Here is a 17,186-nt window from a genome sequence, read left to right on the forward strand (position 1 = left end):
GCTCAATTACGTATAGAATAAAATATTGGCCAAATGGCCGCCCTGGCCTCGGCGGCACACCTCCTCCGATGGTCCAAATTTTCGATGACGCTGAGGCATAATTGAGGTTCTATGCCGTTAATGTGCCGAATTATCTCATCCATTAGCTCTTAAATTGTTGCTGGCTTGTCGACGTACATCTTTTCTTTCAAATAACCCCAAACAAAGAAGTCCAACGGGGTCGTTGACGTTTAGGTGTGGTTCACATTCAACATCGGCCCTTGAAATTTAACCACCCTTTAGTTTCGGTGCTAATCCATTTTGAATACTTTCATATATAAAAAATTTCGCTCAATTTTTTTCCGGTAAAATGAAATTCATTCTTATCTTACAGCAAACACTGTGATACTTGCGACGTTAAGCCTTCTAATTGGCTCAACTTGGCTTTCAAGCATAATCGTAGCAGCAGAAGATGAAGAACCGCATTGCATTTGGTATGGTCAGAGTCATGCGTCGGGCCAGCATATGTTAAACAAAGCTGTGAACATGCCACCGCAGCCTTTGAATGATACCAGCGCTGAAGCCATTTTTAAAAAACGTTGTCCGACTTTTTACGCTGAATACAAGGCAGCAGATCCGGATGGTAAAACATCATTAAAAGTTATCATTTTTACAATACAATTCTTAAACATTTCCACACTTAGAACCTCTCAAACTGTGCTGTGATGCAGCTCAAATCAATACGATGGAAACGTCCATGGGACAAGCGGATGGCATATTTTCCCGCTGTCCCAGTTGCATAACCAACATGGCTCTTTCTATTTGTAGCATGACCTGTGGTCAGAATCAAAGTCTTTTCCTGGTACCATATAACGCGACATACCAAGACCACGAATATATAGAACAAGTCGATTACCGAATCGATGATGAGTCGACAATGCGCGTCTACAATAGTTGTGCAGGAATTCAGCATACACAGACGGGCCGTCCCGTAATGGATCTAGCATGTGGAGCGTATAATGCAAAAACCTGCGATCATCGCAAATGGTTCAATTACATGGGCGATCCTACCATAAATAATTATGTACCCTTTCCCATGAACTATTTTTTTTTGGATGAGACAAGCGAACTGCCGCGGCAGGTGCTGCAAGTGAAAAACTGTTCGGAAGCATATGAAGGCTCGTATGCATGTTCATGTATTGATTGTAGTGCTTCTTGTCCATATACCGACCCACCAACTGGCCAAGAGGAGGGTTTCATGGTAGCTGGACTTTATGGCATAACTTTCATAGTGTCGCTCTTCTTTGGCGCTCTCGTGATGGTGTTCATACTATGCGGCTCACTAAATATCTGCAAACCAAAAATAAAAATCTCGTCTTGTTGTGCAGGTTTTAGTGGGGTAAATACAATACTCTCTAAAGCTTTTCGCGCTTGGGGTTATTTTTGTGCAAAAAATCCGGTGCTCATTTTGGCTTTGTGTTCCTGGGTGATTGGTGGACTAGCTTATGGTGTCAAATACTTAAGTGTCACCACGGATCCGATTGAACTATGGGCTGCTGAAGATAGTCAAGCACGTTTGGAGAAAGATTACTTTGATGAGCATTTCGGACCCTTCTATCGCACCAACCAAATATTCTTCAAACCAGTAAACCAAACAACAGTAAGTTTACAATAATTGGAAGTTATAGTTAAATTATTATTATTACTATATATTATATTCAATATACGATAATAAAACTAATTTGTAAGAAAGGGAGCAGGAACTGACAGCTAGCCCTGCGACACAGCATTAAGAGTAAGAGGCTACCACCATGATCGAAAAGTTCCCGGAATATATTCAGAAAATGCAAAATAAAAGTAGTATAATAATATCGTCTCGAAGGTACTTCCCATTAACCGGCATTTTTGCCGCCGTTTGATTCAGCTCTCGAAACATTTCTGAAACTCTATTTTCGGTATAGCCAACAGAGCCGTCTTCGATTTTTGCATTACTTCCTTTCGGCTAGTGGTTTATTGGCTTCATCAAACAGAAAATAATCGCAGTCATATCAAATGAATTCGATGGATGTTATGGTATTCGTTCACTAATAACGGGTAATGTTGGCATTGTGCGACGTTGCGTTTCCATGGTGCAAAATCCATGAGTTTTTCCCCACAAATTCTTTATTTTTTGGCAAATTCCTGTCAGATCTTTAGGCGAAAATTCGTCGTGGATCGGTACCGTTGTAATCCATAAAAACCGTAAGCATCGCTTTTTGATAACGACGAGGTTTTCTTGGTCTTGGTTTATTCGAAGCTCTCCACTCACTTACCTGATAGCGTGTCGCACTCATAAACCCAAGTCTCGCCTCCAGTAATGATACATTTGATGAATATTGGGACGGATTCAGCCTTGGAAACCATGTCTTTGGCAATATCAACGGAGTCACTTTTTGCATGAAATTCAGGTCCTTTGGAACCAACTTTGCAGCAAAACGCAGAAACCCAAATTATTAACTACAATGTCCTGAACAGATCCCTAAGCAATGTTCAAGTCTTTGGCAGCTTTATGATGGTTAATTTGCGGTTATTTATCCCCCTTCATCTTTCACCTTTCACCTTATTAATATTTTCATCAATTTTTGATGTCGACGGCCTGCCACTACGTTCGTCATACTCTATGGACTCACGATCTCTTCTGAAGCGATATCTTTCATACCACTCGTAAACGGCTGTTTTCTTTAGAGTATCATCACTGATAAAAAATAATAATTTGTCTGTAGGGTGCGCAATGGCCGGCACTTCGACCTAAATGATCTTTTGTATACTTCTACATATTTTAGAAGTCGTTAATACTAATCCTATTGACTTGGTCTACTATAATATTATTAAATGTATTACTTCAAGTTCTACTTAACCTAGATGTTCCCTGCCTCAGGTTGGAAATTGGTTCAAAGCCAAATTCTTTCAATAAATTTTCCGCCTTGCAGACAAATTTCATAATATCTGCGGTCTTGTCTTGTTCTATGGCTTGATCATCCTCCAGACAAAGTTTACGCTCTGTGTCATTCCCAATGTGAGTTTTTGAGAGATGATGCTTTCCATTTCAATTCAACCGGGCTATTCGGGTCATGTTCTTCGATTTCAATGTAACTGAAATATGTTGCTCTCTGGTCAAAATAATGAGACACGTATTTTTTTGTTCGCCCGAAAAAAAATTTTTTCAAGAGTTATCGGCAATTTTGTTTTTCGGCTTAAACTCGATTTTTTTTAATTATATAAGAAAAAAATTTTTTTAAATGCCCATAACTTAGTCAAAAATGAACCGATTTTAATAATTCTGGTTTCAAAATGATCGTAATTACTTACACGAGCGACTTCATGTAGAAACAATTGCAAAAAAGTAGTTGAAATTTTTTTATTTAGCAAAAAAGAAAAAAAATTAAAATTTTTCCGAAATTCAATATTTCAAAAAGTGTATTTTTTTTTTTATAACTTTTTCCAAATCAAGAGGACACCTTAAACTTCAATCAAGCTGAATGCCCAGTAGCTAAAATGAGTTGTTTTTGAGTAATGAATTTTTGAGTAAAAACCCTGTTTCGCACTTTTTGTTTTTTGCAAAATAAAACATTTTCAACTTCTTTTTTGAAATTGTTTCTGCATGAAGTCGCTGTAAGTAATCACGATTATTTTGAACCCAGAATCATTCAAATCGGCTTATTTTTGACTAAGTTATGAGTAATTAAAAAAAATTTTCTTATATAGATGCTTTCCATTTCAATTCAAAAGGGCTATTCGAGACATGTTCTTCGATTTCGATGTAACTCAAATATGTTGCTCTCTGGTCAAAATAATGAGACACGTATTTTTTTGTTCGCCGAAAAAAATTTTTTTTCAAGCTTTATCGGCAATTTTGTTTTTCGGCTCAAAATCGATTTTTTTTTTTAATAATATAAGAAAATTTTTTTTTAATGCTCATAACTTAGTCAAAAATGAACCGATTTTAATAATTTTGGGTTCAAAATGATCGTCATTGCTTACACGAGCAATATCAAGTAGAAATGGTTGCAAAAAAGTATTTGAAAATTTTTTATTTTGCAAAAAACAAAAATTGCGAAACAGGTTTTTTACTCAAAAATTCATTACTCAAAAACAACTCATTTTAGCTACTGGGCATTCAGCTTGATTGAAGTTTAAGGTGTCCTCTTGATTTGGAAAAAGTTATAAAAAAACAAAAATACACTTTTTGAAATATTGAATTTCGAAAAAATTTCAATTTTTTTTCTTTTTTGCTAAATAAAAAAATTTCAACTACTTTTTTGCAATTGTTTCTACATGAAGTCGCTCGTGTAAGTAATTGCGATCATTTGAAACCAGAATTATTAAAATCGGTTCATTTTTGACTAAGTTATGGGCATTTAAAAAAATTTTTTTCTTATATAATTAAAAAAAATCGAGTTTAAGCCGAAAAACAAAATTGCCGATAACTCTTGAAAAAAATTTTTTTCGGGCGAACAAAAAAATACGTGTCTCATTATTTTGACCAGAGAGCAACATATTTCGGTTGCATTGAAATCGAAGAACATGACCCGAATAGCCCGGTTGAATTGAAATGGAAAGCATCAGATGGTAATTTAAGTAATAGTGATCAGTCAGAAAACCTATTTTCCTTATGTTCACATTACGCATGTTGTGCAGTTCCTTATTGTAGGTAAAAGGTCTTATAAGTCTTTTGGCTTGACGGAGTTCTTATGTGACTTTTCAAAGGGTATTTCTTTGATTATTCTCCCAAGTATTTACCCTGCATTTAACTTCTGCCCAATTGATAACACAGTATGGTTCGGGACTGTAGAAGTCTGCTGTCGAGCCTGCCCTTGCGAGTTCATCAGCAATTTCACTACCTCCCTGCCCGGAACCCAACAAAGTATAATTTTATTTGTTGCACTAAGTTTGTTGGAGTTGTTAAGGCACTTATACACAAGTTTCGATTGCACAGAAAGTGAACCTAGCGCTTTTGAAGCAGCTTGATTGTCCGAGTTTATATGTAGCTACGTATGCATCCTTGATTTATTCGCGCATAGATTGAAATTGATTGAATTTCAGTCTGAAAGACGCTAGGCTTTTTGCCCATTTCGTGATTTTGGAGATTTTCGTGTTTGGACCATAGATTGTCGCAGCGACTCCAATATTTGTTTTGGAACCATCTGTGCACTATTCGAGGCTTCTGGGGTCGACCCAGTGTCCTCCCAGTTCCCATTTACCACGGTCTAAGAATATGATTTCAAACCTACGGTTAATGTTGTTATACTTGTGATACCAAAATCAAAAAAATCGTTCCCAAGTAAGTTTTGCATTTTTAATGCACTTCTAATTTAACATTTTTTATGGAAAATATGCAACGGGGATAGTTATACTATCGCTTCTATAGCAACAGTGGGGCAGCTGTTCATGACACCAGTTATTGTCAATCAGACGTGTCTTTGAAAACTACCAAGTAGTTGTTTAGTAGTTACTTGCTTGGATTTCGGCTACCAAACAAGGGAAGCATAGGTGATGACCCGACTAATCATCATGGCATAGATCCAATGAATCACTTTAGAATCTAAGGATTAATAGATAATCTATCAGCACGATACCAGTCTGATATGAGGATCAGCGCTTGGTTCATAATGTTGGAAATTGTACCTTCAAATTTGCTTGACACAAAGGCCGTAAGATCGTCAGCATATCCAATAGCATCAAAGCCTATCCTCTGTAGTTTTATTAGCATATCATCAATGACTAAAGACCACAGAACAAAGACTAAAGTCCTCCTTGTGCACAGTCTTTCATTGCCTTGACTGAGACAGTTTCTGACGTTTTCATTACCCAAACATTTCCCCAACATTTTTAAGGTCTTTGCGCCATTAAATCCATTAAAAAAATTAATTAAGTTTAATACGAACTCATTGTTGCAAATTCAAATCCATTTTTAAAACTGTAAATACGAAAACACGGGTAGAGGTAGATTTGCTCAAGACGGCGTAACTTTTATAAATGTCAAGCAATCCGATACAATTTTGGTAGGAATGTTAATCACAGACGTGGCTCCTAACAAAAGAAAACAGAAGCCAAGTCAGTTGACTTAGAGCGTGGCATGCTGGTTGTTCCGGATACTTTTTGATGAAGGTGGTATGTGCCTTTAACTAAGTTATGTTTTATTGTAGTTCACGCACAATACGTCATCCGGCATATTAACATTTGGTCCAGCGTTCGAAAAAAGTTTTCTTAGAGAAGTTTTCAAATTGCAAGAAGAAATTGAAGCATTAACCACAGAGAGTGGCGTGACTTTGGCGGATGTTTGCTATGCTCCTATGGTATACGCTGGAAATACAGTGACCGTTGCTGATTGCTTAGTGCAATCCATTTATGGCTACTTTCAAAACGATTTAGATGAGTTTGAAAATGAATACGAAGATGCCAATGGCTACACAAACAACTATCTTAACCAACTCGAGGATTGTCTCAGGTAAGTTAAAAAGGATGCGACACAATTTATAAATGTACATACATCTTAGAGTACAAAGTTACTGGGAAATTTAACCTAGATACTTAAGAATATTACGGTATCTAAATTAATAAAACTCATCAAACCAATTTGAACTAAGCTTTGTCACTTAAAAATGGCTGCTTTAAGCTTTGAGTTTACGATTTTCTCGAAGTTTTTCCTACTTCGCACCATTAAAAAAAATTTAGTGTGGAAACTAGTCTAAAACTTATTTTAGAAAATAATATGTTCTTCTAGCGAACGGTTCTTTCAGGTAAAAAAAATTTATTTTTATTTTGTTTTTTTTTTTTTGCCTCCTTTATTAATTACACCTGTCGTATGACACTAAGTAATTCTTTCTGCAGCTTGGATTTTATAACATTAATCATTATCAATATTACATTTGGGTTAAGTTTTTGTGTGAGTTTACAAGTGTAGGTATGTGCATAGCTTTAAATTATTCTAGTTATCAGCTGAGTTGGGGTTGGTCGTTTGAGCCGCCTAGAGTTTGCCCTTTCTCCTGTTGGGAGTTGTCGCATGTCATTATTGGAATGGTTCATTAAACGGACAATATGATTTGTGCTGCGTTTACGGATGATTTCTGCTACTGTTTCGATGATGAGATCGCGATGAATGTCTTCGTTTGGGATGTACCAAGGTGCATTGGTTATAGTTCTGAGTATTTTTGATTGTAGTCGTTGAATAATGTTAATGTTACTTTTGCTTGCAGTACCCCAGATTTCTATGCCGTATGCCCAGATTGGCACAATCACAGTTTTGTATATAAGTATTTTATTCAGCAATGACAGTTTCGAGCGCCTGCCAAGTAGCCAATATAGTTGTCGGAATCTGTTTTTTACCTCATTTCTTTTCATCGTAATATGTTCTTTCCAGAGAAGTTTGGATTCAATAGTCATTCCAAGGTATCTTGCTTTGGTGTCTATTGGGATTTGTGAGTGGTTTATTGTCAGATTCTTGTGTCTTACTTTCTTGTTTTGTTTTGCCACTATTGATTTGTATACCCCAAGCATTAAACCATGTTAGTGTTTTGTTCAAAATTTGTTGTAACTTGTTTGTTGCTGCTTCTAAGGTTTTATGAGTTGCCAATAGGACAGTGTCATCTGCACAAGTTGCTATTATGTCGATACTTGCAGGCAGGGGAATATCAAAAAAATATATTTTTAAAATAATCTTTAAAATCGAATGTCTCGAAAACGGTTAAGTCGTGGACAGCATGTCACATAACCAAATAAATTGGAAAACTCCCTAAATACAAAAGTTACAAAAATTTTTTTTGTACAGTTCTTTAAAAATATCGAATATATTCCAACGAATTTTGGCTGTTTAGAATTTATTTAATATTTTTCCATAATTTTTACCCCAAAGAATATTGAAAAGCAGAATGTAGGACCGCTCCTTGTAAAAAGATGAACTAATTTAATTATCTGACCACAGGTGTTTGTATGTACAAGGTGGCACAAAATTAATCAACCTATCCGAAGACTTATAATTTTTATATTTTTCTAACTAGACAACTGCAGCATACAAACAGATAAGCAATGGATCGCATAAAAGTCAAAATAAAGATTTCCATCACTCAAAATAATTTTTTCCTTAGTAAAAAACTTATTCAAAACCAAAATTGGATAGTTAATTTTGCTTCACCTTGTAATAATGTCCGTAAGTATCCAGGACGACTTTCCCAGTAACTCTGTATATCGTATATTTGTATGTAGTTATTGCCATATGCCGGCCATGCTCTCATTTTCTAATTTTCTAAAGAGTTCCAATGTTGGAGGATTGCTTTGGCCCATATGGTGGCCCCATTGAGCCGGGCATTTCTGTTGGTGGCATGCCCAAAGTAGCGGCATCGGAAAATCCTGACTATCAGCTTGCCACTGGCTTGGTAATAACACTTCTCGGCAAAAATCAACGTACTGAACAGCAACTGGTGCCAAATATGGCGTGGGAAAAAGTATTCGTTGACTTTCTTAAAAATTATACCAGCGATAAAATGGAAATTGCGTTTTCCGCCGAAAGATCGATACAGGATGCAATTGTTGAACTTTCAGAAGGCGAAGTTTCTACTGTCGTAATTAGCTATGTGGTTATGTTTGTCTACGTCGCCATAGCATTGGGAAAAATACGCAGCTGTACTGGCTTCTTCCGCGAATCAAAAATAATACTCGCGATTGCCGGTATTTTCGTTGTTTTGGCTTCGGTTGTATGCAGTTTGGGCTTCTGGAGTTATTTGAATGTAACTACTACAATGTTAGCAATTGAAGTGATACCTTTCCTAATATTGGCCATTGGAGTGGATAATATTTTCATTATGGTACACGCCTATCATCGTTTAGATAAAAGACATTATGAAACTGTAGCAGAGGCTATTGGCGAAGCGATGGCACGCGTGGGTCCTTCGATTGTACAAACTGCTGGATCAGAGTTTGCCTGTTTCGCCATAGGTGAGTGCAAATAAGAGACTTATTTATGCAAAATTACAACTTTTTCTACTAAGTATAGGTGCTATATCGGATATGCCAGCAGTGAAGACCTTTGCCATGTATGCAGCTGCCGCTATTCTATTTAATTTCTTCTTTCAACTCACTGCTTTTGTTGCTTTCATGGCTTTGGACGAGCGTCGAGCGGCATCTGGACGTTTCGATCTTTTCTGTTGTTTCAAAAGTTCGAATAAGACCGAATTGGGTGACGAACAAAATATAGGCGTAGTGGAGAAGGTGTTCAAAAACTTTTATGCTCCTTTCCTGTTTTCTAAGTAAGTTGTTTTATTTATTGTTTTTTTTTTTTTTTTTTTTGAGTAAAGAAATCTTGATATATTTTTTGGTTATATTGACAATTCTACAGATCGATCAAAATTATTGTTTTGATTATATTTACGATAATCACCTGCTTATCGCTTATGGTGGCTCCTTCAGTCGAACTTGGCCTGGATCAGGAAATGTCCATGCCAACCGATTCACACGTCACTAAGTATTTCAAATACATGAGTGAACTTCTATCAATGGGCGCGCCTGTTTATTGGGTCTTGAAGCCTGGGCTCAACTTTACCTATCAAGATCACCAGAATGTAGTTTGCGGCGGTGTTCTGTGCAATAATGACTCTGTTTCGGTGAAACTTTATCAGCAGTCACTCTATCCCGAAATGTATGTATGCTTATGTTTGCACGAGTAGTTATGTATTTGTGTTAATAACAAAATATTAATGCATGTATGTACATATTTTCTATTCAGCACTTATCTGGCGCGTTCAGCTTCCTCTTGGATAGATGATTACATTGATTGGCTTAGTATTAGCGATTGTTGTAAGGTGAACTCTACCGATGGCTCCTTCTGTCCAAGCAGTAAGTTTTTTCAAACCAATCCATATTGTAGAGCTTTCAAAGTAATGTCTTCGATTTATTTCCATTTAACAGACTCGAAAGATGATGGCTGCGTATCTTGTGATCGTGAATTCTCCGAAGACGGTTTACGCCCAACGCCAGAAACCTTCAGAAAGTACATACCATATTTCTTGTTCGACATACCTGACAGCGAATGCGCAAAAGCTGGTCGGGCTTCATATGCGGATGTAAGTATCTGTGTCCTCAAATCTTCCATTTTGTTTTGTTTAACAAATCGACACATGCTCTGAATCATCTCTCTTTAGGCTGTCATTTATACGCTCGACGAGCAAGGCGATTCTGACATTTTGGACACGCACTTCATGCAGTACTCCACCACATCTACCACATCAATTCAATTCTACTCGGCACTTAGAGAGGCGCGCCGTATTGCCGCCGAAATCAATTCAATGTTTGCTGAATATGAATTCGACGTCTCCATTTTCCCCTATTGTGTTTTCTTCATCTACTACGAGCAGTACCTCACCATGTGGAATGTTGCCTTGTTCTCTCTCTCTCTTACTCTATTGGTCATATTCTTCGTCACATTGCTCATTACCGGCTTAGATCTGCTCTCCGCTTTGATGGTTACTTTCATGGTGCTATTAATCCTCATCAACATGTTCGGAATGATGTGGGCATGGAATATAACACTAAATGCGATTTCGTTGGTGAATTTAGTCGTAAGCATCGGTATCGGTGTGGAGTTCGTTGCACATATAATCCGTTCGTATAACAATGAAACGGGTAATAAGGAAGAGCGTGCGAGGGAAGCGCTAGTAGTAACGGGCAGTAGTGTTCTCTCGGGCATTACTCTAACTAAGTTTGCCGGCATCATAGTTTTAGGATTCTCCAAATCGCAAGTGTTCGAAGTATTCTATTTCCGCATGTATCTTGGCATTGTTTTAATAGGAGCAGCGCATGGACTCATTCTGCTACCCGTTTTGCTCAGTCTCTTCGGGCCGGCGAGCAAAACGAAGAGCAAAAACTTGAATTTAGCTTAAAGTAGGCAAACCGAACGGCACATGCAGAGATTTTTTCTGGCAAGTGCACGTAGTCGCATATACATATGTATGTACATATGTATATATTTTGTATAGTAATAATGTAATTTAAGCTGAATTATTTAAGCATAGAAATTGTAAAAAGGAATAAGTTTTGATTAAAAAAAACGAACTATAAGAAATTAAATTATTATACAATATAAATACAACGCACTAAAATATTTAACTAATTTTTTGAGAGTACCGTTCCCCGAACTTTCATAAAGCATGCACCGAAGTAACTTCCTCTAGTGCAGAAATATGAAGCCCGGTATAAAGAGGGTTCGCTATCAAAATGTGAAAACCAATATATCTCTGAAACCAAATAACCTAAGGAACTGAAAATTATCACGAATGCATTACTTGTATAAGTATATACCTGTCTTACGCTGAAAAGTGCTAGGTACTGGAAAAGGGGTGTGACACCTCCCATATAAACTGAAATTTCCAAATCGTTTTTCTCCAGAACCACAAAAGCTAAGATAATGACATTTGATACAGTTACACAAATTGCCAATACCTGTCTTATGCTGAAAAATGGTGGGTATTGGAAAAGGGAATTCAGCACCGCCAAAAGAAATTGAAACCTCTAGCTTTCTTCTGGAACCGCTACCTCAGTTAAACTACGAATGCCACACGGAAGGCGAAAAACATCAGACATCTGAAAAGAGAGCGTGGCATTGAAACTAAATTTGCTGTAGTATTTTGAAAAAAACTTAAACGAATGGCAGCCTTGGAGTTTAATTATAGGCTGTTTTAAATATTATTATTTGCATAATATGCATAAAATATGGATAAGAAAAAAAATTAATTCCTCAACCCCAACAGCCTTATACCTCCAACCCTTACTCCCACACAAAAAGACCGGACATTACTTGCATTGTGTCTGCTAAAGCAAGCAAAAAATAAAGAAGAAGACACAGTTACACATTGCATCAGTGGCGCCAGCAAGAGCAAGCGGGCAATCGCGGTAATAGCGCAGACACACCAAATTTTGCGAAGTTCTCAACCATCTGTGTGATCCTTCTGCCAGAAAAATTTTACACACAGATGCCGCTTCAAGCAGTAAGAAGGCTTTGTTCCTAAGCAACGAGAGGTGGGCATTCCCACTACTTAGGGCTGGTAGCGGCAGGCTAATCACCTGTCAGAAAGCAAATAGATTAACGAAACCAATCGAGTGCAGTGAACAAGGGAAAAAGTTATATTGTGTAGTTCAATTGAATTAGAATAAATCCTAGTACTTACAGTGACAATTGTTATTAGTAGAATTTTCAATAACGGGCGATGCTAGTTAAAATAAAATAAGAAAATGGCATTAAATTGTTTCAGGCTTTATTATGAAGGTACAAGCTGTCAAGTCGCATTACCGCAACGGCCAATTGATAAGCGCTCGCCGTCAAAGCGCCGAGTCGTCAAATTTTCTTGTACAATTTCGAGCGTTGCATCTTTCGGTACGGTACGGAAAACACTATCAATTTTCTTTTAAATGAAAGTGTAAATAAACTAAATTATTGTTATTGGTCACCTAAAGGACAGAACCTACTATTAAAATGTAAATATTAGTGTGCATTTTCAAGCAGTGGAATAATTGTACCATATTTTTTTTTAAATCGTCGAGGGCAAATAATTTATGTGGACTGTGTTTTTTGTCGGCGCATGCTCATCCATTATTTTCAGCCATTATTCAGAAAATATCCTTGCGTAGTAGAGCTACATGGTTTCAGCAAGGTGGTCCAACACTGCACACGGCCAAAGAGACCATGGCGATACTGCGTGATTCTTCCTTAACAGACTTATAAGCCGTTTCGGTGGCATATCCTGGCCATCCAGGTCGCCCGATCTTGCCTCTATGGACTTTTTTTGTTGGGATACCTCAAAAGTAAAGTATATGAAACAAGTGCACGGAGTACGGAGGGTATCTAAAGTAAAGGTCAACATTTAGAAGAAATAATTTAAAATAAAAAATAAAATCCGCACTTGTCTTCTTAATAATAGTTACTGAAATAGACTTTTATCCTTAGTATTTATTTTTTATATTCTTTGAATTCTTACTTCTGCAACCGGAAACCCTGTATCATTTTGCTATCAATAAATTATCTATCTATAATATCTATCTGATGATCTAAAATTATTGATGATTATTGAATCATGACTACTACTAGTTAACATCAAAATAGATAGAAAAGTGGGAAAGCAAAGGAAACGTAATATATATAATGAAGATTAAAAAAACTTCATACGAATAACACGCAGTAAAACTTACTTCAGTAAACAATTTTTTTTTTTTGGTTTTACTTAGATATTTTGTATTAAACTATAGATTAGCCATAAAAAGGCTAATTTGAGCGAGAAGTAAAATTTGTCCATTGTAATACCATTTTCAGGAAAAAGGAGAGGCCGGAAAAGAGATGTGGTAAGAGAGTGAAAGGCTGTACAATTGCTGTTTACGTTTGTGTTAAACGCTTCGGACTGATGATGGCATCCAGCAGGACGGCTGAGAAGAATACACCCTTTTTTGGGTATCGGCTCCTCCTTTTTCATTTTGGAGTTTCACGGAGATTCGAACTTACGTTTTCCGAATGGTAGTCACACACCAACCCACTTGGATAAGGTGGCTGAGAAGAATAAGCCAAGATTTCTCCACTTTATCTTCCAGGCAGCAAAATATACTAGAACTTTGTTAGTTTTAGTTTCCTTGAGCGCCTTCGACGAACTGGTCAGCAGAAGAATCTTGCGACCTTATTAGCTGATGTATCTGCTAAAATATGAACGAGACTTTATCAATTAAACGGTCCGCGGATGACATATGGCAAAAATAATTTTTTTGTTGGATGGTAGGACTGTTATAAACTTACATGGCAAATTTCAGCGTGATATGTCACATAGTTTGTTTTCTGTGCTACTGTAAACAAGTCAAACTCGAGTGTGTTTTCCGAATTTAACGATTTAACGTTGAATTTTCTTCAACAAGAACAACGCAAAACTGTCGCTAAGGAAATGCTCGCCATGACTGATACGGACATCCGGCACATCATAACTGGTGATGAGACTTGGGCTTATGAGTATGACGTCGAAACAGCCCAACAATCATCGGAATGGCGCTCCACGGAGAAGCCGAAACCCAAAAAACCACGCCAAAGTCGCTCAAAAATTAAGGTTATGCTGACTGTTTTTTCGATTACGAAGGTGTGGTGCACTCGGAGTTCCTTCCGCAAGGCCGATCGGTTAACGCTGAATATTATTTAGACGTTTTAAAGTGTTTGCGCGAGAACATTCGTCTTAAAAGGAAGGAATTGTGGGACAACAAGTCATGGTTCTTGCATCACGATAATGCACCAGCTCACACATCACTTCTTGTTCGCGATTATTTGAACAAAAATAATGTTAATATCGTTCCGCAAGCACCGTATTCGCCTGATATGGCTCCATGTGACTTTTTCCTGTTTCCCAAGCTCAAGTTGCCGCTCCGTGGAAAACATTTTGAGACAATTGAAGTCATAAAAGAGAATTCGAAGAAGGAACTGAAATCCATACCGAAATCGGCCTTCCAGAAATGCTATGATGATTGGAAAAAACGTTGGCATATGTGTATCGCCTCTAATGGTGATTACTTTGAAGGAGATAAAATAAAAATTGAACAATAATTAACCGTTTGTGTTTTATTAAATGAGTCTTGTTCATATTTGAGAAGAAGTACTTGACAGCACTCGCTGAGATCATGTGAAGTCCATCTTTCCTCTCATTGCACCACATCACAGGTCTCCTATCTAGTTACCTCATCAGCTCAGCAAGACTGCATGCAACCAAATTGACTTTGTAGAGCATTGTAGAGATTACAATAAGCGAAAAATTCCACCTCTTGCCAATGGAGCCCAGCAAACATACAAGGCAACGTATATATGTATATTTATAAATGGCTGCTGGCCGAGCTCCTTCTCCTATTTTTGGTGTGCGTCTTGAATTTGTTCCACAAATGGTTGGACCTTGAGTTTTAACCCGGCTCCGAACTGCAGATGGTTTGTTATGAGAAGCTTTTTTATGGCACTGCCTGCGAGAGGCGACCGCTATTAGAAAAAACTTGTTCTACTTATTCTAGTGTGTTGATCCCTTCCGAATAATAGGATTTAACTAACTTTACTCTCTGATTTTATTTGTAGTAATTTAAATCGACGATAGGCGACGATATTAGTCAGTCTAGATTTGGAAAAAGCATTCGATACTGCTTGGGTGGAAGGAATCTTATTTAAAATGTTAAGGAAGTTCAACTTTGAAAAAAAATTTTGCATAATGTTGTATAGTTATTTAAAAGAGCGATCATTTTATGTTAATGAAGGTATATTTAATTCTTTGACAAGAGACGTTAGCTCAGGTGTGCCACAAGGTTCTTTGTTGGGGCCAATTCTCTATAACATCTTCTTAGCTGATTTCCCTAACCCACCATTAAGTTCCGAAATTATTAATTGCGATATTAAAGTGCTCATATACGCAGATGATATAATTATATTGGGATCTCACGAACGCATAACCAAAGCTAATGAAGCCGTTAACTCATACCTAAATGAATTAAATACATACTTTCACAAATGGAAGCTAAAACTAAACTTCAATAAACGCGAAACAACTATTGTTAAAGGAATACATAAAAACTTATATCCAAATTCTCGTAAATATGAGCCTCAAATTAAAATAAATGGATTCAACATAAAATACAAAGAACAAATCAAATACTTGGGCATAATTTTGGATAGCAAATTCACCTTTGTAAGACATATAGATTTCATTTTGACAAAAGCATAAAAAATGTTCTTTAGCTATTGTAATTTGGTAAGAAGGCAGGGTGGACTATCGAACTGCATTAAAATAAATATTTACAAACAAATAATTAGACCAATCATATCTTATGCTCATCCGATATGGTTCAACATTTCGTCGAGCCAAATGGAGAGACTCAGACGATTTGAACGATATGTTTTAAGAATTTGTAGCGGTCTTAACCGCCAACCTTACAGAAGTGGTACTTTTCGGAAAAGAGTTTCTAATAAAAGTTTATATGAAAAATGTAAAATATCACGCATAGACTTTTTCTTAATGAAATCGTCAGTAAGATTTGTTGATAAACTGACATTCATAGAAAATGAACTGATAAACAAATATCTGTCAAAGGCAAGGGAAATATCTAACAGAAAAATATATATTTAAAAATACTAAAAAATAATAATATGTTACATAAAAATAGTAAAGCAATATATTATCATAGGCGATACAATACTTACAGCTTCAACGATGAAAATTTAGTTTATAACATTGATCTCTTTATAACCAAATAAATTATAGAAGTTTAATATACGTTATCTCCTTTTTAAGCCCTTTTTCGGAGAATATAAATAAGTTTTAAAATTATGCCAAAGACATTCCAAATAATAATGTTAACCTATTGTATAATCAAAAGAAAAATAAGTTTTAAACTCCTAGATAAATGCAAATGTATGTTAGGATAATGCTAAATAATCTAATTTTATCATAACTTTGTAAACTTCTATGTTAAAATGATTTAGGGCAATAAATGAATGAATGAATGAGTAGGATTTATGCAAGTCTGAGAAATAGTCATTCATTTCTACAATCACCTCCTCGTTTGAACAAAGTACTTTTCCCGCCAGCTATTTCTTAAAATTGGGGAACGAAGAAATAGTAGTCCGAGGGAGTCCTATTTCCATTAATTTTGCGGCCACATCTGCTGTTGCGTGAGCTGGTAAATTCACCAGTGATCAATTCGTGATTGAAAAGGAAAATCGCTCGACTTCCTTTATTCAAACGAATGCCAAACACAAATAAATAAACCAATTTGACTGCAATTTGATATGGGCTCTTCCAAGAGATGCTACTAAGTAAGCTAACCTCTGACTTTGCACGGAATTTCCAAACGATCCTCTTATGAGTAAATGCTTATAAACAGTTAGTTGACAATATAGAAAGCATAACTGAACGAATGGTACACAGTGATTAAAAAGGGCCGTACTGTGGTTGAACATTTGCCTCGTTCTGGTCATCTACTCGCCTCTGAGGCTATCGAAAACTTCAATAAACTTCAGAAAATTTTACTCAAAAGTCTCCATGTGAGCATCTAAGGTTCTGGTGCGCTATAAACTCCAGGTGGTAGTATATTAAGTACAAAAAGTACTAGAATACAAACAAATTTTTTACAAACATTTTTAAAAAATATTGTTTTTATTTCAAAAAGAACATTTTATAAGCATT

At 36.5% G+C, this 17,186-nt stretch overlaps 1 protein-coding gene across 1 annotated transcript; it reads left to right on the forward strand.

Moving 5' to 3' along the window:
• Positions 1 to 366: 366 nt before the first annotated feature.
• Positions 367 to 10,947, forward strand: LOC129238245 (NPC intracellular cholesterol transporter 1 homolog 1b; the record flags this gene model as incomplete). The annotated part of the gene is made up of 9 exons (XM_054873286.1): positions 367 to 622; positions 684 to 1,639; positions 6,165 to 6,466; positions 8,267 to 8,949; positions 9,008 to 9,260; positions 9,350 to 9,649; positions 9,737 to 9,846; positions 9,919 to 10,073; positions 10,152 to 10,947. Coding segments are annotated over 9 exons (3,753 nt in total), but the record flags the coding sequence as incomplete, so codon positions are not given.
• Positions 10,948 to 17,186: the final 6,239 nt, after the last annotated feature.

Source organism: Anastrepha obliqua, chromosome 2 (assembly GCF_027943255.1).
Source record: "Anastrepha obliqua isolate idAnaObli1 chromosome 2, idAnaObli1_1.0, whole genome shotgun sequence".
NCBI classification, from domain to species: domain Eukaryota; kingdom Metazoa; phylum Arthropoda; class Insecta; order Diptera; family Tephritidae; genus Anastrepha; species Anastrepha obliqua.